The sequence below is a fragment of the Belonocnema kinseyi genome, chromosome 8 (assembly GCF_010883055.1).
Source record: "Belonocnema kinseyi isolate 2016_QV_RU_SX_M_011 chromosome 8, B_treatae_v1, whole genome shotgun sequence".
Lineage (NCBI taxonomy): Eukaryota > Metazoa > Arthropoda > Insecta > Hymenoptera > Cynipidae > Belonocnema > Belonocnema kinseyi.
Window position 1 is genome coordinate 21,438,924 of NC_046664.1, and position 21,881 is coordinate 21,460,804.

The 21,881-nt window shown below is 26.8% G+C and overlaps 1 protein-coding gene across 1 annotated transcript in view; it reads right to left on the reverse strand.

The window, feature by feature from the left end:
* LOC117178860 (E3 ubiquitin-protein ligase TRIM9) overlaps positions 1-21,881 on the reverse strand; it is a 600,032-nt gene that overhangs the window by 41,645 nt on the left and 536,506 nt on the right. Inside the window, exon 4 of the mRNA XM_033370368.1 lies at positions 11,816-12,209. Coding sequence (XP_033226259.1) covers positions 11,816-12,209 — 394 coding nt within the window. The remainder of the gene's footprint in view (positions 1-11,815; positions 12,210-21,881) is intronic.

Sequence of the window (21,881 nt, forward strand, 5' to 3'; positions counted from 1 at the left end):
GTCTCTTTCCTTCATTTTATTTTCTCTTTTTCTTTTTCTCTTTCTCTATTCTCAGTGCCATCCTATCTCCATCCGGATGCAAAGAGAAACGAAGTGGAGTTACTTTGACAAAAGCATCATGAATGAAATAAAATCCTTTATGGCAGTTTGCCGGACATTTAATATTACATACGTTCGTGTTTGTCCGGCGAGAGGGTAATCCGTTTCCGGTAAAAGAGGGAATTAAGGTGGATTCGCGTGGAAACAACGGATTTATAGAGAACCCGAAAAATCCTAAAATAAATTTACTGAGAATATTTGTTCAAAGAAAAGTTTCTGCAATTTAAAATGATTTTTTTATTTGGAATTTATTTTAGATTAAATGAAAAAAGTATTTTTAAGAAACGTTTTCTTCAATTCAATGCAAAATAGTGTTCTTTAAATTAAACTTTTTATATTTTATTTTATTTTTTGTTTATTAATTTCTTTATATTTAAACTGACACAGGCTGGGGAATAATAACATTTTCTTGATTAAAATCTTTCAACTAATCAATTTAATTGCATTTTCGAAAAAGTAGTTTCATTTTTAACCAAATAATTGAATTTTCAAACCAAAAAATGAATTTTCAACAGGAATTATACATCTCCAGTAAAAAAATTGTCTTGACTAAAGATGACGAACTTTCAACAAAACACATAAATTATTCACAAAAAAAGTTCATTATTAAGGAAAAAATAAGATGTTTTTACAAATCAGTTGATTTTTCAACATAGAAATATGATTTTTTTTTAAGCAAATGAACTTTTAAACAAAAAATTACTTTCACAAAATTGTTAAATTTTCTACAAAGTAGGTTAATTTTTAACTAAATAATTTAATTTTTAATCTGAAAATGAATTTTCGTCTTAAATGATACATTTTTAACAAGAAAACAAATTTCTAACATTGTAGTTCGACTTTCAACTAAGTATTCTAATTATAAAGAAATCAATTTTTAACGAACAAGATTAATTTTCTTCAAAAAAAAAACAACGAATTTTCGAAAAAACACATGAATTTTTCACAACAAATATCAATTATCGACCCGATAGTTAAATTTTTAACGCAGAAAGACAAATTTTGAAAATAACAGTTGAATATTTAGAGAAAACTTATCTTTTGACAACTTTTTGAATTTTCTATACAGCGGGTTAATTTTTAATCAAATAAATTAATTTTCAATTAAAATGATGCAGCTTCAACCAAAACAAAATTTTCTAATATTGTAATTCGACTTTCAACCAATAATTCTAATTATAAAAAAATACAAGAAAGAAGATTAATTTTCTCCCGAAAAAGAAGAATTTTCAACAAATTCTGAATTTTCCACAAAAATATTAACAAATCGACCAACTAGTTGAATTTTTAATGCAGAACGAAAATTTTTGAAAATGATAATTAAATTCTTTTAAAAAATGTTGAATTTTGTTGAATTTTTTATAAAGTATATTAATTTTGAGCCAAATAATTTAATTTTTAACCTTAACAATTAATTTTTAAACGCAAACATTAATTTTGTACAAAAAAAAAGAATACATTTTCAATTGTGAACGATTGATTTTTTATAAAGAGAAAACAAATAATTTTAAACGAAATACATACATTTTAAATAAAAAACGGAATAGAGATACTCTTAAATAAAAAGCCTAAATTTTTACAACAAGAAATTTAAAAGAAGTAAGAAAGTTTGAAACCAAAGAGATAAATTTTCAACTAAAATGATACATCTCAATCAAAAAAATCAACTTTTAAAATCAGTAGTTCAATTTTTAACCAAGAATTCGAATATTAACAAAAATGATTTTTTACAAATAAACTAATTTTTAAAAACAAATAGAAACTTTTAACAAAAATATTAATAATAAATCAAAAAGTAAAATTTATTTACAAGGATTTTGAATTGTTAACGCAGAAAGATGAACTTTCAATAAAACTGTTTAACGTAGAATAAAAAATTCTGAAAACATTTGAATTATTACAAAAAAATTACTTTTTTAGCAGAAAAACCTAATTCTCAAATTGGTGGAATTTCTAATGCAGAACGATAAATTTTTTAAAACAACAGTTGAATTTTTAGAAAAATTTATCTTTTTACGAAATTGTTAAATTTTCTATCAAGTGAATTCATTGTAAACAAAATAAATGAATTTTCAACCTAAAAAATTAATTTTTAGCTAAAATTATGCAATTTTAACTAAAAAAATTTAACATTGTAGGAACAACTTTCAAACATGTATTCGAATTATCAATTTAAAAAGAATAAATTTTCAACCAAGGAGAATAATTTTAAACACAAAAATACGAATTTTCAACAAAAAACACCGAATAATTTAATTTTAAACCATAAAATTAACTTTCAATCGCACAAATTAATTTTCTGCCAAAAAAAAACAATGCTTGCTTTTAAAATTTTAAAATTTAATGTTTCACTAATAGAAAAAAATGGTTTTCAAATGTTTCATATTTAAACTGAAATGATCAATTTTAAACTAAAATAAATAAATTTCTCAGCTACAAAAAAAAATGTTTAACCAAAAAGATCCATTTTCTATCAAACAGGACGAATTTTAAATAAAAGAAATTACTATTCAACCAAATAGATGACTTTTAAACTAAAAAAAGGTACATTTATAAGAAAAAATTGAATACTTCAATTAGCAGTTAAGAAATTAATTTTTAAATAAAATACGAATTTTCAACCAAATATAGTTTAGTTTCAGAACAAAAAGATACATTTTCAGTAAAAAAAAGTTAAATTTTAACAATAACAAAAACCTAATTTTCAACTAAAATGGTGAATCTTTAACTGGAATAATTAATGTTTTAGCTACAAAATAAATCTTCAACCAGAAACAATTATTTTCTACCAAGGAAGATAATGTTTTTACCAAATGAATTACTTTTGAACAAAATAGTTGAATTTCGAAATAAAACTTAAAAACTTATGGTAAAAATTGTACACTGAAATTGAAATTAAAAAAATTAATTCAAAAATAAAAAAAAACACGAATTTTGAAGAAAACAGTTCAACTTTCAAACAAACCATTTTCAACTAAAATTCAGAAACTTTAAGCAAAAAATAAATTTTTAACAAATTAGTTTAACTTTCAACCAAGTAGTTTAGTTTTCATCAAAAGAAATGAACTTTCTACCAAACTGGTTAATTTTCAAGAAAAAAAAACTGAATTTTCAACACAAAAGTTGAATTTTCGACCAAAAATGTCTAACAAAATTGTTCAACTTACTACAAAGTAAATTAATTCTTGACTAAACATTTAAATTCTCCAATAAAAATATAAATCTTTCAATATCTTGAAAAATTATATTATTTGTTGAAAATTCACTTTTTGGGTATGAAAATTCAACTGTCGCGTAGAAAATGCATTTTTTCAAATTTCAAATTAAAGAATTTGATGAAAAATTCAGTTATTTCCTAAAAGTTTAATCTTTTGGTCCAATTTTTCAAGTAACGAGAGATAATAATTAATTCAAATTAATGAAAATAATAATTTACAGTTTTTTCTGAAATTTGAAACTTTTTATACTTTTCAAGGATAATAATGAATAAAATTTAACAAACCTGATTTGTATAAGCAAATCAGTATTTTTGTGATATTTAAAAAGTTACTTTTCATTTGTAATTTAAAGCTAATTAACAATTGACATCTTGACTTTCAACTCCAATTACTTAATATTGAAGATTCTGAATAACATTTACAAAAACTTTTTTTTTCTTTATCGGAAAAAGCGTCTTAAATTATATGGGGCATGCCGAACTTTTAAATATCATTTTTTTACACATTCATTTTTGTCTGGTTTTAAAATTTTTTAAGCGTCATATGCATCAAAATAAAATAAAAAAATATTCCAATGCATTTCAGTTGAAAATTCCTGTACAAGAACCTGGGAGGACCCTGTACATGATTCTGCAAGGGAGCCTGCACCGAAAAAGAAAACTTTGAACGATCGAGTTGTTTAGTTTTATTCGTTTCTAATTTAGAACTTTCATATATTAACTATTCAAAAGGATTTGTATTGTTTTAAATTTAGTTTTAATTTTTTTACTTTTGAATATTTATTTATAATCGCTCAATTTAAATAAACAATGGAACATTGATAAATATTAAAGAATTGAATAGAAAGCCGTCGCAAAACTCATGTCGCTTACAGCTCTAAAGTTGCTTTACTTTTTTATTCCCTTGAAGATCCATTATATGATGGTTTAGGTATGTGATCCTGAAAAAGTACCTGTACATGAACCCGCGTCTCAAATTACTCTAGGAACTTGTATAGAATCAGTCAAAGGTTACCTTGCATTCAGGTTCCTTTTTAAGATCATGTACAGTTTTCTTCGACAATAACCTGTACATTAACCTGCGTCTCATTTCACTCTGTGCAAGAACCTGTACAGGATCATTCAACGGTTAGCTTGCATACAGTTTCCTTTTCAGTATCATGTAAAATTTCTTTCGCTAAAAACGTGTAAAGGAACCCGCGTTTCAATTCACTCCATACAAGGAACCTGTACACGATCATCCAAAGGTTAGCTTGCATACAGGTTCCTTTTTAAGATCATGTAAAGTTTTCTTCGACATTAACCTGTACAGAAACCTGCGTTAATTCACTTTGTTTAAGAACCTGTACAGGATCATTCGAAGGTTAGCTTGCATAAAAGTTCCTTTGCAGTAGCATGCACAGTTTGTTTTCCCAAATACCTGTACAGAAACCCGCTTCTCAATTTACTCTCTAAAGGAACCTGCACACGATCATCCAAAGGTTAGCTTGCATACAGGTTCCTTTGCAGTATCACGTATAGTTTCCTTCACCAAAGAAACCTGCGTATACACAGAAACCTGCGTATAAATTTACCCTCTGAAGGAACCTGTACAGGATCATTCAAAGGTTAGCTTGCATACAGGTTCCTTTTTAAGATCGTGTAAACTTTTCTTCGACAATAACATGTACAGAAACCTGCGATAATTCACTTTGTTTAAGAACCTGTACAGGATCATTCGAAGGTTAGCTTGCATAAAAGTTCCTTTGCAGTAGCATGCACAGTTTGTTTTCCCAAATACCTGTACAGAAACACGCTCCTCAATTTACTCTCTGAACGAACCTGTACACGATCATCCAAAGTTTAGCTTGCGTACAGGTGGCTTTCCAGAATCATGTACAGTTCCCTTTAAAAAATACCTGTACAGAAACCCGTTTCTCAATTTTGCAGGTTCACATCCAGAAACATGTCCAGGATCCTCCAAGGATCCTGTACAGGAATTTTCAACTGGGATGTTTGACCACCCTAATAAATATCGTGGTGAATGCCAGGTTTGAGCTTTTTAGATTCCACTCTTTAACTCTTGCTTCATCAGCAACTTTAAAAATTACTTAAACTTTAATTTTTCTTGATGGTGAATCAGCACTTTGTTGAAAAGAAAGTCCGTCTTGCTGGCAAATTTGATAAGGGGTCGAAGGAACTCGTGGCTGAACTCGACAACGGTATAATGCGAGATCGTTAGCGTAGTTACGCCGAGACAGGTAGCTAATTAAACCCCTTTTGAAACGTTTAGTCAAAGCTAAAATATTGTTAAACGAATCGCCCCGAGCAAAAACTTGAAAATTGCTAACAGTCATCCTTTCTTCAAACTACCGAATAAGGAGAGACGATTTTCTTCCAATATTTCTTGTTTTATTTCGTAAGACGGGGCTAAGCGCGATTTCTTTTTAGATTTTTTTTCAGTAAATTGCACGAAGGAATTATAATTAGATAGTGATGCTTTAAATATATAAATTCTGAACATTTTTTGCACATCGTGACGTTCAAGCAATTTTAATTTATCTTTAAGTAACTAATTATATGAAATCGAAAGTGTGTCTTTCTTTACCCCGCAGTGTGAGGCTAAGACGTCCACCTTCAAAAAATGGCAATAACCGCTAGTTTTTATTTGCACTTTTTTTTTATCAATAACATTTTAAAAAAATTTTTTTAATTGGTAGAATCCTCACACTGAGCACAGTACTCTTTCAATCTTTAACAAAAGAATGGAATATTCATCAAACAAATATTTTTGAGTCAATTAAAAAAAAAACTCATCCAAAATGTTTAATTCTCAAGCCAACAAAACGAATTTTTAGCAAAACAGTTGAGTTTTCAACGCAAAGAGATGTATTTTTTACACATAAAAAATGGGATTTTTGATTTAAGAGTACGAATTTTATAAGAAAAGGATTCAATTTTGAAAAAAAAAATTTTTAATCATTTTTCAAACAAGAAGTTTAATTTTTCAGCAATAAAGATTAATTTCTAACAAAATACATGAATTTTTAAACAAATATTCGATCTTTTAAAGGAATTTTTAAACTAATAGTTAAATAATTAACCAAAGAAATAAATGTTCAGCCACGAAGATAAACTATGATTTAAAACAAAACATGTAAATTTTAATTTAAAAAATTATTTTTTAACCAATTTTCAATCGAACAAATGAATTTTCAAATAAGAAGATCAAATTTCTATAAACAAAAAAATTCGACAAACAATGGAATAGTTCAATTTCCCGTGAAAAAAATATTTTTCAATAAATAAAATTAGGCTTCAAACAGAAAGATACATTTTAAACCAGGATGATTAATTTTCAACCAATAAAGATCAATTTATAACAAAAAACATAAATGTTCGAAAAAATATTTAAATTTTTTAATGTATTTTTATGCTGATAGTTAAATATTTAAACAAAGAAATTAATTCTCAACCTAGAAAATAAATTTTGAACTTCAAACAGAATAGATTAATTTTTATTTAAAAAAATTATAATTTTTAACCAAACGAAATAAATTTGTAATCAAGCAGATGAATTTTTAAGCAAGAAAATTAAATTGTTATTAAAAAAGATCAATTTTGGACAAAAAATAGAACGATGCAATTTTGTGTTGAAAAAAATTAATTTTTAATTTAAAAAATGGATTTTTAAGGAAAATACATTAATTTTCAAACAAATATTTGAATTCGTAGAGGAATTTGCAAGCTAATATTTAAATTTCCAATCAAAGAAATATTGCTTTTATAAAAAAATATCATTTCAACGAACAAGATTAATTTTCAACAAACTGAAGGGATTTTCATAACAAATAGCTGAATTCTTAGTCAAAAGAGATAAATTTTAACCAAACATTGAGTAGTTAGATTTTCACTGAAAAAAATTACTTTTCTAGTAAAGGAAAATAATTTTCAAAAAAAAAATAGTTAAATTTTGAATACAAAAAAAATTTTTCAACTAAATTGAGAAATAATCATCCAAAAAAATGAATTCCTAACAAACTAGTTCTATTTTCAAGTAAGTATTTTCATTTCCAATAAAAAATGAAATCTCCACAAAAAATGTAAGATTGATCTTTCAACCAAAAAATATCTTTGTTTAAAACTAAAAACAATTAAATTTAACCATAAAGAGGCGAATTTTCAGAAAAATAAATAAAGTTTTATATAAAAAAGATACATTTTTAAAGCAAAAATGGAATAGTTACATTTTCAGATGACAAAATTAATTTATAACTCTAAAGCGAATTTTTGACAAATCAAGTAAATTTTTAACAACAAAAAATAATTTTTAGCTGAAGAAGATACATTTTTAGCAAAAAGTAGTAAAAGTAAATCTTCAGATAGAAAAATATATTATGAAACAAATTTTCAATGAATAAGTTTCAACAAATAAGGCTACTTTTCTACGAATTTTTAACTAAGAAAATAAAATTTCTATAAAAGAAAACAATTTCTACAATAATTAAAATAGTTAAATTTCCATTTAAAAATTGATTCTTAAATTACAAAAAAAATTATTTTCCAAACAAAAAGATAAGTTTACAACTAAGAAGAAGAATTTTTGACCAATAAATATTATTTGGTAACAATATATTTACATTTTCAATTACACATGTGATAGTTTAATTTTTGTTAAAAAAAAAACTAATTTTCATTTCAAAAAATTAATATTCAACCAGAAGAATATAATTTTCAACAAAAGACTTAAATTTTGGGAAAAGTTTTTTTCAAGAAAATGCAGTGGTCATTCACACCTAAAAATATTTTAGTTTTAATACAAAAACCAATTTTTATTTTTATTTGTTTCTAATTAAGAACTTTGTTAAATTGCTTATTTATAAATATTTATTTATAATTGCCTATTTTTAATAAAGAATGAAACATTTTATCAATATTAAACAATGCTTCGTTTTTTAATTAATATTTAAAAAAATGTCTGAATAGGATTTCAAGTTAAATAAAAACATTTAATTATAAATGTATTAATTTAAAATTATTTAAAAATTAACTATATTTTATTATGTTTCAATTAAACCGTTCTATTTTCAACGTTCAAAACTATAAATTGTTTAATTTTGAACAGATTTAGAATGGTCTTAAAAAAAATTATTATTAAATTTTTATAAATTATAAATCAACTTACATTTAGAGTCAATTTTAATTTGTTAAGTCTTCAAAACTGCAATTTCAAATTCTTTATATTTAAAATGCACGCCTCGAAATGAAGATATAAAATAAAAAAATTAAAGCCGCTCAGCTCCGACTTGCGGTATTTTTTTTTAAATTTTATTTACCTGCGGTCGGATATCGGTCTTCTCCCTCGGAAGCTGCGTCCGCAAAATTACACAACGTTACAAGCGGGTTAGAAAACAACAATTTTTTGCATGCACAAAACCACAGATAATACTTTTAATATCCATGCTAATTTTTGAGAACCGAACTCAGGTAGGTGGTTCTTAAAATCAAATTTTTTCACTCTTACCCCAATAATTTCTTCCTTTTGCTGAAAAAAAATATAGATTTGTTATTTCCAATTTTTTGGAGGGATTTAAAGTGGCACTTGGGTTTTAGATTAATAAGAATAAGAATGTTAATTAGAAGGAAATAATTTGGGGTAAGAATTTTCAGAGTTTTATGAACCACCTTAAAATTGTAATATTTTTTAAAAAGTTATTTTATTTACATATGTACACAATTCTTTTGTATAGGCAAAAAGTATTAAGCAGCAATATTAAAAACTATTTAAGCAAAGGTGTTAATCAAATACTTTTGTATTTGTTATCAATGATCTTTTTGAAAATTAAAAACTATAATAATCAGGGTGTCTACTCAGATTTTGGAAAAAAATCCTTATATTTAATATCGAATTTTTTAAACAATTCTGACCATGCAAACTTTTAAAGTATTATTAAATAATACTTGAATAATCCCTTTAATTATCTATTTAGAAATACTTCAATGGATTCAACTAAATTTATTTAAAAATAGGATATAAGGAGATTTTTCACGAAAATAGAAGAATAAATTCTTTTGAGTATTGTAATTTTAACATTATTGATGAATTATTAACAATTTAGTTAATTTTACATAAGAAAAGATCTTTTTTCAAAAAGATAAATTTTCACCTGACACTATGAATCTTTATTATATATATTAAACCATTATATTATTATATTATATTAAACCATAAATAGTCTAATTTAAGATAGCAAGACTGATTTTTAATTGAAATTTTAATTTTTAACCAAATAGAACAATTTTTTAGCAAATTGCTTATTTTTGATGCCAGAAAGATGAATTTAAAAAAAAACGATTAAATTCTTAGACCAAAAATGCTAATTTTCAACAAGAAAATTTCATTTTATACAGAATAGTTGCATTTTAAACCCAAAATGATGAATCTTTAATGAAATATTTGCTTTTTTAATCCGAAAATATAATTTTTCGGTAAAAAAATTAATTTGAACTAAATACTCGATTTTTTAATTCCATAATATGAATTTTTAACAAAAAATTTCAGTTTTAAATAGTTTAATTTTCATTTAAATAGTCAAATCTTCAACCAACATAGATTAATTTTCGGAAAAAATTACGAATTTTCAGCAAAATTAATGATCTTCAACTAAACAGTTGAATTTCAACCGAATGGTGGAATTTTTTTAGCAAACTTTTCAAATTGCAAGCTAAAAAGATGAATTTTTCACAAAACGGATGAATTCTTAATCAAAAATATAAATTTTTAACGAAAATTTAATTTTTAACAAAAATTTATTTTTTAATAAAATAGTTGAATTTGTAATCAAACAGTTTAATCCTCAATCAAAACAGATTGATGAGTTCCGAAAAACGGTTTGGCTGAATGTTTCACTTTGTTTAAAATTAATTTTATTGAAAAATCAACTGCTTTGTTAAAAATTCGCTTTTTCCTGTTAAATGTTAATTAATTATTTCATTTTTTGTTAAAATTGATAGCTTTTTTGGTTAAAAATCCTACTATATGGTTAAAAATGAAATTTTTTGTTGAAAATCGATATTTCCAGGTAAAAAGTTAAATTGTTTTACCCGAAACATTTATTTTTAATTAATAATTCAAGTTTCATTAAAAATTCATTCTTTTATATTAGAAATTAAATTTATTTGGTTAATCAAAAACTTTGTTGAAACCTCATCCTTTTTTGTTAAAAATTTAAGTCTTTCGTTAAAAAATTACCTATTTCACTTGTAAATTCAACAATTCAGTGTGAATTTTTTCTTTTGATAAAAATGTAGTCTTTTTTTGTTTAAAATGCAACCCTTTGATTAAAAATTAATCTGCTGGGTTGATGATTCAATTATTTGTTTGAAAATTCATATTTCTGGGTTAAAAGATGAACTTTTAAATTTTTTGTTTTAAATTTATCTTTTTTTTTAAATTAAATTGTTTTCTATTTAAAATTGACATCCTTTTGGTTATTACAAATTCAACTGATTGCTTGAAAGTTAAATTGGTTAGAATTTTTTTTAAGATTTACGATTTTAGTTTGAAATTCATCTTTTCGTTTGAAAGTTAAAATATTTTCTTGAAAATTTCTATTTCTGAGTTAAAATAAGAACTTTAAGATTTTTTGTTTTAAATTAATTTTTTTGTTGGTATATTAAATTTTTTTTATTTAAAAAAATCTTTTTTTCGTTAAAATATTAACTAATACGTTTCTCTTCAAGGGTATATATACTTTTATTGCAAATTCAGCTACTTGGATAAAAGTAATTTTGGTTTAAGATTTCATTTATTGTTAAAGATTCACGATTTCCTTTCAAAGTTCATCTCCTTGGTTACATTTTAACTATTTTATTGAAAATAATTTTTGTTGTTAAAAAGCAACTTTTTTCTGTCGAAAATCTAAATGTTTCCTAAATCATTTATTTCTTAGGATGAACAAATTAAACTTCAAATCTTCGTGCCTACAAAATTCAACTATTTAGTTGAAAAGCCCTTTTTTTGTTGAAAATTCAACTATTTGATAGTAAACTTGCATTTTGGGATTGAAAATTCATCTTTTTCAGTAGAAAAATTCATGGTTGAAAAATTTTTTTTGTTTAAAAATTCAACTTTCTTGTTGAAAGTTATATTATTTAATCGTGGAATTGTTCATTATTAAATTAATTATTACAATATTAAAAAAATTAGGAAAGCACAAAAAAATTCCCTGGCTATTCCCTCATTTTTCCTGACCAATAAAATTCCCCGAAGTTTCCAGATTTCCCAGGCTTTCCAAGTGAGTAGACACCCCAATTAATATATTCCCTACGAGGTGCAATATGTTAGATAAAAATTAGCGTTAAAAAATTAGGTTTGAAGCAGGGACAAAAGTGTCAATATTAAATATCTATCTAAATTCTAAAAGAAACAGTGAGGAGTGCGATAATACTATAATTGGGTGGCAGTGAATTGAAGAAGAGACAAGAAAAGAAAGGGGCGAAATGTGGAATTGAACTCACGTTTCATTTGAACAAAGGTAAGCTGATCGATGGATCGTCGGAGGGGTTTGTCATCGAGAGTGAGGTCGAGGAGCGGAAGACGAGCTATTTCCTGAACACCCTCCGCCCCACCCCAAGACCCTGCCGCTGTCGCGGCTCTGACGGAGAGCATCCCTCCGATTTGGAGAAAGGCAGCACTGTCAGTTTCCTTGAGAGCCTCGATGCAGAAGGTGAGAAGGGCTGTTGTCGTCTGCAGGTGGGTGGCACACCGGGTCACTTGATCCCTCAGAGCTCGCACTCGGGCTTCCTTGGTTTGCCGAGCCGCCTCAATGAGTCTTGATTTCCGGGCCTGAAGCATGTTCACGAGGTTCGCGACCCTCTCTTCCACTTCCTGCTCTAAACTAATGCACTCTTCCTGAAATTATCAAAGAAAATACACAATTATTCACCTCCTTTTCTCTACTAGAGATCCCCTTACTTCTCCCCTTTCTACTTCTCCCTCCTCTAGATCTTCCTCTTCTACTTCTTCCTCTTCTACTTCTCCCTCTTCAACTTTTCCCTCTTCTACTTCTTCCTTTTCTACTTCACTCTTTTCCCCTTCCTTCTCTTCGACTTCACCATCTTCTACTTATCCCTTTTTTTACTTCTCCCTCTTTTACTTTTTTCTCTTATACTTCCCTGCTTCTCAATTCCTCTAATACACCTCGCGTCACTTTTCATACAATCATACTCTACCTATCCTTACTTTGACAGCTCTCAATGCTTCTACTTTCTCCCCCTTACTGGCCATAACTTCCTTAAAGTCTCCGCCCTTACGTATACACCGCCCTGCTACCCAGTCTACTCCAACGCTCTATTCCCTTCCATCATTTCCCCTACTTCTGCTCTCCCACTTTAAATAAAACTCTCCCTAACTTAACTTAGTTCTTCAATTCCTAATTTCCTAACTCTCTTCTCTTACTCACCATCACTTGCCTACTGTTCTCTCTATCACCTCTACTCTCTTCCCTTACTTCTCCTATCCTCCCTTTTAATATCCTTTCTTCTTCTATCCTTTATTCTCCTATCCTATCCTCTCTTCTCTCTATTCCTTAATTTCTCTGATTACCTCTCCTACCACTATTCCTACAACTCCCTCTTCCCTCGCTACCCATCCCATACTCACACTCACTTCTCTACTAAACCTCCTCTCCCTTACCCTAGTTCTAATACTTCTCCTTCTACTTCTACTAATACTTCTACTTCTTCTAATACTTTTCCTTCCTTCTTGGCACCTCCTCTTATTTTTCCTGTGCATCTCAATTTTTCCAGAAGTCTCTCCTGACTTTTTCTCCTCTCGATTTCCCCACTTCCCATTCTTCACTTACCATAACTTCCCTGTTACCTTCTCCCTCATTTCTGCCTTCCAATGTTTCTTTTCTCTTCTTTAGCTCTGAATTGCTTCTACTAGCCCCTCCCTTAATCGTTCTTCAAACCTTACCTAGTTTTCCGTGTTAACCCTCCCATACTCATACTAACATTTATACTATCTCTCCCTTCACTTGTCCTCCTTTTATGCTCTTCATTTCTCATATTTCGACTATCCTCGTTGCCCACCATTTCTCATACTTCTCCCTTCCTTCATCAATCCTTAATACCCTAAATTTCCATATTCCCTTTTCTCCTCCCTGAGATAAAACATAACGGATGGACACAGAAACAAAACTATAACGTTTTCAACCCAGAGCGACAAAACCCTTGAAAGCCGGAAAAAGCATAAGGATAATAGTGAGAGATTGAAGTGGCTGCCTCTTTATTTTTTAAACCTCTCTTTAAGATTTTGTAGGGAAGGGTTTGGGGAATGAGAGAAACGGAATTAGAGGAAATTATGAAAGAGAAAGTCGGGGATATTAAGGGTGGGGTGGTAAGTAAAGTGAGGAGAGTAGAAGTATAGGAAGTGAGGAAAGTGGAAGTATAGGAAGTGAGTAGGGTGGAAGTATAGGAAGTGAGGGGAATTTCATAGAGGATAAGTAGAATACAGCAGAAAAAATATGGGAAAGAGTTGTAGTGGAATTAAGAGGAGGATACATAAGGAGAGTGAGGGAAGATAGGGCGTTGGAAGGTATGGGAATTAAGGAAAGTCAGAGGAAGAAGAGGAAATGGTTACAAGTGAGGATGGGTACTTAGGAGATGTGAGGGAAGGGATAGTAAGAAAGTGAAGTTGAGTAGTGGAGGGGAATTAATAGCTGGGAAAGGAAAGTAGGGGAAAGTTTATGTTATCTAGGGAAGTGAGAAGAGGGGGAAGTAGAGGAGGAAGACGTTGTAGAACGTAAGGGAACGATGGGCGAAGTAAGGAAGGGGAAATAGGCGTAAAGAGGGGAAATAGGATTAAAGAGGGAAAGTAGGAGACCCTAAAAGGATAGGGGGAACATATAGGGCCAACTTCAACTTAATTTTAAAAATAATTAGAAAATAGATATATTTCCTTATTTTTTAAATTCTAGATATTAAGAAACAGGATTTAAAAATAATGTGATTCTTCTTATCCCAAAATAAAGTAAAATTCTCTTTTCATTATGTACTTGTACTTCTCTTATATTCTTTAAACGAGTAAGACGAATAGCTGAGATTATTAACCCATTTTTCTTTTTTCTCTGAAGATACAAAAAGTGTGAAAGGAGATGAAAGAGTTTTGTTCTTCTACAAAGGATAAGCGACTTAAGCAAAATGAGACGTACATTAGCTCCTCGTCAAGTATTCTGTTTTTCTCATATATTTTTATGTTCTAAGGAGAAAAGGCATAAATAGTCAGACTTCGATGAAAAAACGAAATTTTATTCGTAAACAAAAAATAATATGATACAATCTTTATAAGTAAAGTAACTAGGCTTCAGACTTATTTGAGAAATTTAAAATAGTGTAAATGGGGTCAAAAATTTAAAAAAAAAAAGTATAAAAATAATTTCATAAAATTTTTAAAGTCGAAATTCCTGAATTTTTATTGCAGAACTTCACAGCCTTTTTATATTTCGCTCTTTTTCTTATTTCCCACTTAAAATCGAAGTAAGTTAGAATGGAATAAGAAAATCTAACTATTTTTGATTGAAAGTTTTTTTATTATATGGTTAAAACTTGAAATAATTTTCTTGAAAATTCAACAATTTGATTGCACATGTATCTCTTTGACATGCAACTGTCTGGTTAAAAATTAATCTTTTACGGTTAAATACCAATCTTTTTGTTGAAAATTTAACTGCTTTGTAAAAATTAGGTTTTTTTGGCGTAAACACCCAATAATTTGGTCGAAAACTTAACTTTTTGATAGGAAATTTATCTATTTCATTTAAAAATCGTCTGTTTAGGTTGGAAATTCCACTCCTTGGTTAAAATAATCTTTTAAAAATTCATTTTTTGTTTTAAGTTTTTTGAATATTTCAGTTGCAAATTCGTTTTTTCATTCTTAAAAATGATTTTTTTAAACTGAAAATTTAACTGTTTTGTTTAAAAATTAACTTTTCGGTTGAAAATGCACTTTTTTGCTAAAAATTCATCTTTTCAAGATCATAAATCAGAATTTTGTAGAAAATTCTTCTTTTCGACTCGCATATTCCACATTTTGGTAAAAAATGTAACTATTTATTTTTAAAAAATTTCCATTTAATTTAATTTTTCTTTTATAAAAATAATTTTTTTTTCAAGTGAAAATTTACCTATCTTTTAAACTTAAATTTACTGTTAAAAACTCACATTTTTCTTGAAAATTAATCTTTTTGGGTTCATAAGTAAGAATTAAAAAAAAAATCTTTTTCTCCGCTTGAAAATTCCACATTTTGCTGAATTTTTAAACTATTTACTTGAAAATCTATTCATTTAATTGCATATTGTTTTTTGGGGTAAAAATACATTTGTTCTAACTGCAACTTAAACTATTTTGTCGAAAATTTAACTAATCGGTGGAACATTAACTTTTTCTTTAAAGCTCGTTTTTTTAGGGGAAAATCATTTTTTTTACTGGAAATTTAACTTTTTTAGCAAATATAAATTTATTTAAATACTTTGTGGGAAATTTAACTAACCGGTTGAAAATTTGTTGTTCTTTTTTTGGCAAAAATAAATTTTTTAACTAAAAATCTAACTATTCTGTATTAAATTTAATTCATCGATTGAAAATAGACTTTTTTCCTGATAATTAGTTAAGGGGGGGGGGGCTATTTAACCCTGTGGCTGAAAATTTAACTAACCAGGTAAAAATTCTTTTAAAATTCATTTTTTGGGTGGTAAAAATAAATTTTTTGACCTAAAATTTATCTATTTTGTTGAATATTTAACTAATCGGTTAAAAATTCACTTTCAACTTGAAAGCTAGTTTTTTTAGGGTGAAAATTAATTTATTTAACTATGTTGTTGAAAATTTAACTAACCGGTTGAAGATTCGTTTAAAATTCGTTTCTTTTTGTAAAAATAAATTTTTTAACTGAAGATTCAACTATATGGTAGAAAATTGAACTATTTGATAAAAATTTCAATTTTTTTGTAGAATTAAAAAAAAAATAAAAGTGGCAGTTTAAATAGATTATTTTCTTTCGGGTTCAAAACTGTAACTACTACGTAAGAAAATGTAACTATTTAGATAATAATAAACTTATTTTATTAAAGCTTAATGTCATTTCTCGAAAATTCGTTCCTTTGGGTACAAAATTAATCTTCTTGTTTGAAAATTAAACTGTTTGGCAGAAAATGATTCTTCTATATTGAAAATTAATTTTTTTATTAAAAAATTTCAAAAAATTTTTCAAAGAAAATTAAAAGAAATAGTGGCATTAGCGGACGATTGTAAAAAAATAGTATCTTAGTGTCATTTTTATTACATTTCAAAAGTTTTCTTTTCTCTCAAGAATTAAAAATACTTTAAATAATCAATACTCTTCTTTATCCCAAATAGAGTTTACAAACAAAAAAATCCACTTCAGAAACAAAGTTCAAAACTTCCAAACTTCACGAGGATCGCGTTAAAACTGCCGACTGAAACAAAGTGTGCATCTGCACTAAAAATACTTTTCCAACTTCGTGAATTCTAATTAGAGGATTTAACAGAAATAAAAAAAAATTGAGTTTAAAGAAACTCCAGGAATGTAAAACCAATAAAAAAGATCCCTTTCTGTATTGACTAGAGGAATAAAAATAACAGGTCCACTTGAAAGAGATTTGAATCAATCTCAACATTGAGGGGAAACTTCTCGATTGAACATCTTTCTAAAGACACTTCGCGTAATCGTTTTACGCTTGAGTTGCGTCAGGGCAATTTATCGAGTTTATAAAAAGGTTCTGTGTAAAGAAAAAAAAAGAGCAACCAGTGAGCTAAATTAAATTGGTTCATGCATGACAATGTCCATTTTTGCTTGACAACAAAGAGGTAATTAATGTCAAAGGCATTTTAAAACAATCCCCTGAGAAAAGAACATCGACCTACTTTTTGTACAAATTTTTATCAATGTTTGGTTAAGAATTCGTACTTTTTAGTTAAAAAATTTATTATTTGGTTTAAAATTTAATTAATTTGTTGAAAGTTTAAAAGTTTTGTTAAAAAATCATACCGCTTCGTTGAAAATTTAACTGTTTTATTAAAAACATAGTTTTTTTACTTAAAATCTAAACAGTTCAATTCATTTTTTTGTTTAACTAAACAATTTTTTTATAATAAAAATTCATCTTTTGGTTTGAAAATTTATCTCTTGCTGTAGAAATTTCACCGTTCTCCATTTAAAAATGCAACTGTCTGGTTACAAATCAATTTATTTCAGTTAAAAATAAATTTTGTTGTTAAAAATTCAAGTGCTTTTAGGTAGAAAATTTAGCTATTTGACAGAAGATTAAATTTTCGATTTAAAATGAAGTATTTTGTTAAAAATTCGTCTCTGTTGGTTAAATCCAATTATTTTTTGCATTTGATAAAAAATTTTTCTTTTTCAAAATATCAAATATTACAACCGCTTTAAAAGATTTTGTTAATTTGTTTTTTGGGGGCAATAAATAACTTGTTAAACTAAAATTAATTAATTTTCAAAAATCGTTTTGTTCTTTAAACGCAAAGGTTTTCCATTTTAAATTAAACCATTTTTTAATGAAATTTCAACTATTATATTGTTTGCTTAAAATTCACATTTATAGCTTGAAAATCCAACTCCTTGGTTATAATTTTTAATAATTTCTTAAAAACTCATTTCTTGGTTAAAAATGTATAATTTCATTAAAAAATTTGTTGCTTTTTTTAAGAAAAAAGAACCTTTTTTCAATTAAAATTTAACTATTCTATTGAAAATTTAAGTTATAGGTTGAAATTCACTTTTTGTTGAAAATTTAACTAATCCACTTTTTGGTTAAAAACTGATTTTTTAGTTTGAAAATTCAGCAATATGGTAGGAAATTAATCTATTTCGCACAAGATTCAACTCTTCTGGTAGAAAATTCGTTTTTTTAGCTCAAAAGTTTAACAATAAGGTATAAAATTAACTCTTTGGTACAAAAATAAACTGTTTTGTAGAAAATACTTTCTTTGTTATTAAAAATTAAGAACTCTCTTGAATAAACATTTAATTAAACCGTTTTTGTTGTAAACTGATCTTTTCAGTTAAAAAGATTGATAAACAAAAGAAAAATAAACTGAAAATTAATCAAATAAAATGTGGAATAACATCACATCCATTGTTCAGGATTGGTTGAAAATTTATGAAAATTGTTAAAACTTCGCGTTTTTTGGTAGAAAATTAATCTTCTTTGTTAAAAATGACTATTTTAGTTGAAATTGCCTATTTCTGCGTTAAAAATTGAAATAGTTTTTAATAAAAGTCAACTATTTCGTTGATAATTAACTTTTCATGTTGAAGATTTATGTAAATTGTTAAAAATTAGTTTCATAAAATTTTTTAAGTATTAAAAAGGGAATTCAATGTTTATTTAAAATGTTATTCTTTAATCTGCAAATTGTTTTTAATACAAACTGAATGAATTAAATCCAATAAGAAAATCCTTATTTATTTAATCAAAAATTCCACAATCAAATTTTCGGTAAGGATTTATGCTGTTTAGATAAAAATGTTATTATTTGCTTTAAAATTTAATTATTTTGCTTTATATTAAACAATTTGTTTAAAAACTTCTGAAATTTAAAATTCCACTGGTTTTTTGAAAACATCGCTTTCTGTAGAAATTTCACCTTTTTTGGTTAAAAATTTAACTGCCTGATCAGAATTTAATCTATTTTGGTTGAAAATTAACTCTTTTGTTAAAAATTCACATTTTCGGTTTAAAAATGTAACTGTTTCGAAAATTTAGTAGAAATTTAACTATTCGGTTTGAAATTGATGTATTTTATCAAAAATATTTCTTATTTGGCAGAAAAGAAATTTTTTCGATTAAAAATCAAGTACTTTGTTAAAAATTCGTTAGCTGATTAAATGAAACTGTCTTTATTTTTAATTAAAATATTTTTGGTTAAATTAACAACTATTACAACTGTCATCAAAGTTAATTTTCTTGGCTGAAAATAAATAATGTTTAGTTGAAAATTAATTTATTGGGGGGGGGGGCAAAAAGTATACTTTTCAACTGAAAATTAACAATTTTTTTTAATTCAACTAATTAGCTGTAATTTAACTTTTTTGTTGAATATTAAATTGTTTTAGAGAAAATTCGTCTTTTTGGGTTGAAAATTCAACAGATTAGTATAAAATTCAATTATTTGGTAAAAATTTCTTCTTTACAACAAAATTAATTCCGTTTTTATTGATAATTGATGTTACTCAAAGAAAATTGAACTACTCTATTTTAGGTTGAACATAGATTTTAATTGATCTATTTTCTTGAAAATTCGTTTTTTTATTTAAAAATTAATTTTTTCTAACTAAAAATTTGAATATTTCATTTTATATTACAAATTCGTTTTTTCAGTTGAAAGTTTATTTTTTAGTTAAAAACTTCACTATTTTAGTTAAAGTTTCATCGTTTCAGTTTAAACTTGAACTATTTTGTAGAAAATTCGTTTCTTTTTTTAAGGAAATAACTTTTTCAAATAAAAATGTATGTATTCCATTTTTTGTTTAACATTCAACATTTGCAGTTAAAAATTCAACTATTTGTCTAAAAATTTATCTTTTATAGTTTGAAAATTTATGTATTTTGTTAAAAAGTTTTCTAGAAATCCCTTGAAATCTTTGGATATCCTAAATAATTCTCCGGTATCCCTTGAAATTTTTTAAATCTCTTGAAATCATTCGAAATTCCTTATGATTCCTTAAAATCTTTGGAAAACGTAAAAATGTATTTTAGAAAATAAAATCATTTAAAAGCTCTTGAATATAACTTAAAATATACTTATTCGGTCAATTTATCTAAAAAAAATTTAAGTCTCTAGATACAATTAAATCCTTAAATTTGTTGAAATTCCTTGAAATAATTTAATATCTCTGCAAATCTTGGGAATGGCTCAGAGAAATCCCTTTAAATTTAATTTGATTTATTTGACAAAGTTCACTAAAAATATTTTTTTAACCCTTCAAAAACGATGAAATCTTTTAAAATTAGTAGAAATATTTAGAAACCCCATAAAATTCTTTAAAAAGTTTTAAAATCCGTGGAAGTCCATAGAAATTTGTTGTTTCAATTCAATTAAATAAATAAATTATTCGTTTTTATTTTCTGAGATACGCAGAGAACATTCTTGATCAGGATTTCTACCTTACCGACATCAAGAAGATTCTAGGACTTTAGTGTTTCGAATCCGTCCTAAGTTTCTAGAATATTCTGGATAACGTCATCAAATTATATTGCGTAATTTCGGGGGAGGAATTTGCGTAAACAGTTCAAGGTTATCCATTATCTCAATCAAGAAATTTGCATAAACACTTTCAAAGTTATATTTAGATTATAGTATAGTTGATAAAAAATATGGATGGATTATTGCTTTCTTGTTGCTAATAAGTTATATTTGATGAAATGTAAGGATAAATAAAAAAATACAACCTTGGAAGTGCTCACGCAAAATGCCTAATTGTGATAATAAATAACCTTGAAGTTGTTTACGCAAATTCTTTACTCACAATTGGGAAATATCGTATTATGACGTGATACAGATGATTCTAGAAACGTAGCGAGGACACCAAACGCTACAACTTTAGAATATTCTCGATGTCGGCAAGGTAGGAATCTTGATCTAAAACGCTTTTTATAATCAAAACTATAAAAATGGTCACTAAGCCAAAGTGCATTTATGACTTATAATCTCGATGAGCAAATGAAGTGAACCTTATTAAGTACGTCCTCCCCACAATTTTCAATAACCCCTTCAGCTGCTTATGGTGGCGTGCACACAATAATTATGGGGCAGCCTAAAGTAAACTCAGTTTACGTGCAAAATATCGACGCAGCTAACGAACCGTTCAACAGCAGGGAAAGGTGGATTTCGATGGAATAATGTTTTCCAGATTATACTGTGGAATAACAATTTCCGTAGAGGCATTACAGAAGCATTACACTTTCATCGAGCCTACAGTAATATTGTTTCGCCACGAGCGGGTGTATCGTAGCAGAATATTCATTTTCACGGCAATTAAGGCAATTAATTTACCCATAGCACAATCATTTTTTGTCAAATCTAATACCGACCTTCCTTTCTTCGTTTGGGGACCGTCCATAAACTGTGTTATCAATTTGAGGGGAGGGGGGGGGGGTCAGTCCAAAAACTATATTTAATATACGTTTCCCGATGACAAATTTAGAAAATTATTCTATTTTTCTTTGTTTTTAAGAAACTTACTCTTTGTCTCGTTTTTTCCACTCAACTGCGAACGAAATTAACAAAACCGAAACAAACAAAAATCGATTAATTTATTTGTTCAAAAATACAACTATTTGTAATAGCAATTTGGTTTTCGATCAAATAGTTTGATTTTCAACCAGATTTTGTAATTGTAATTGGAATTTTAATCAAAAAAATTCTTTAGTCAAGAAAAAAATATCGATCAAATTGTTGAATTTGCAAGCTGGAAAAAATCAAGTTTCAACAAAAAATGGAATATTTGATTCTATCTATTTTTACTGATTTTACAAAATG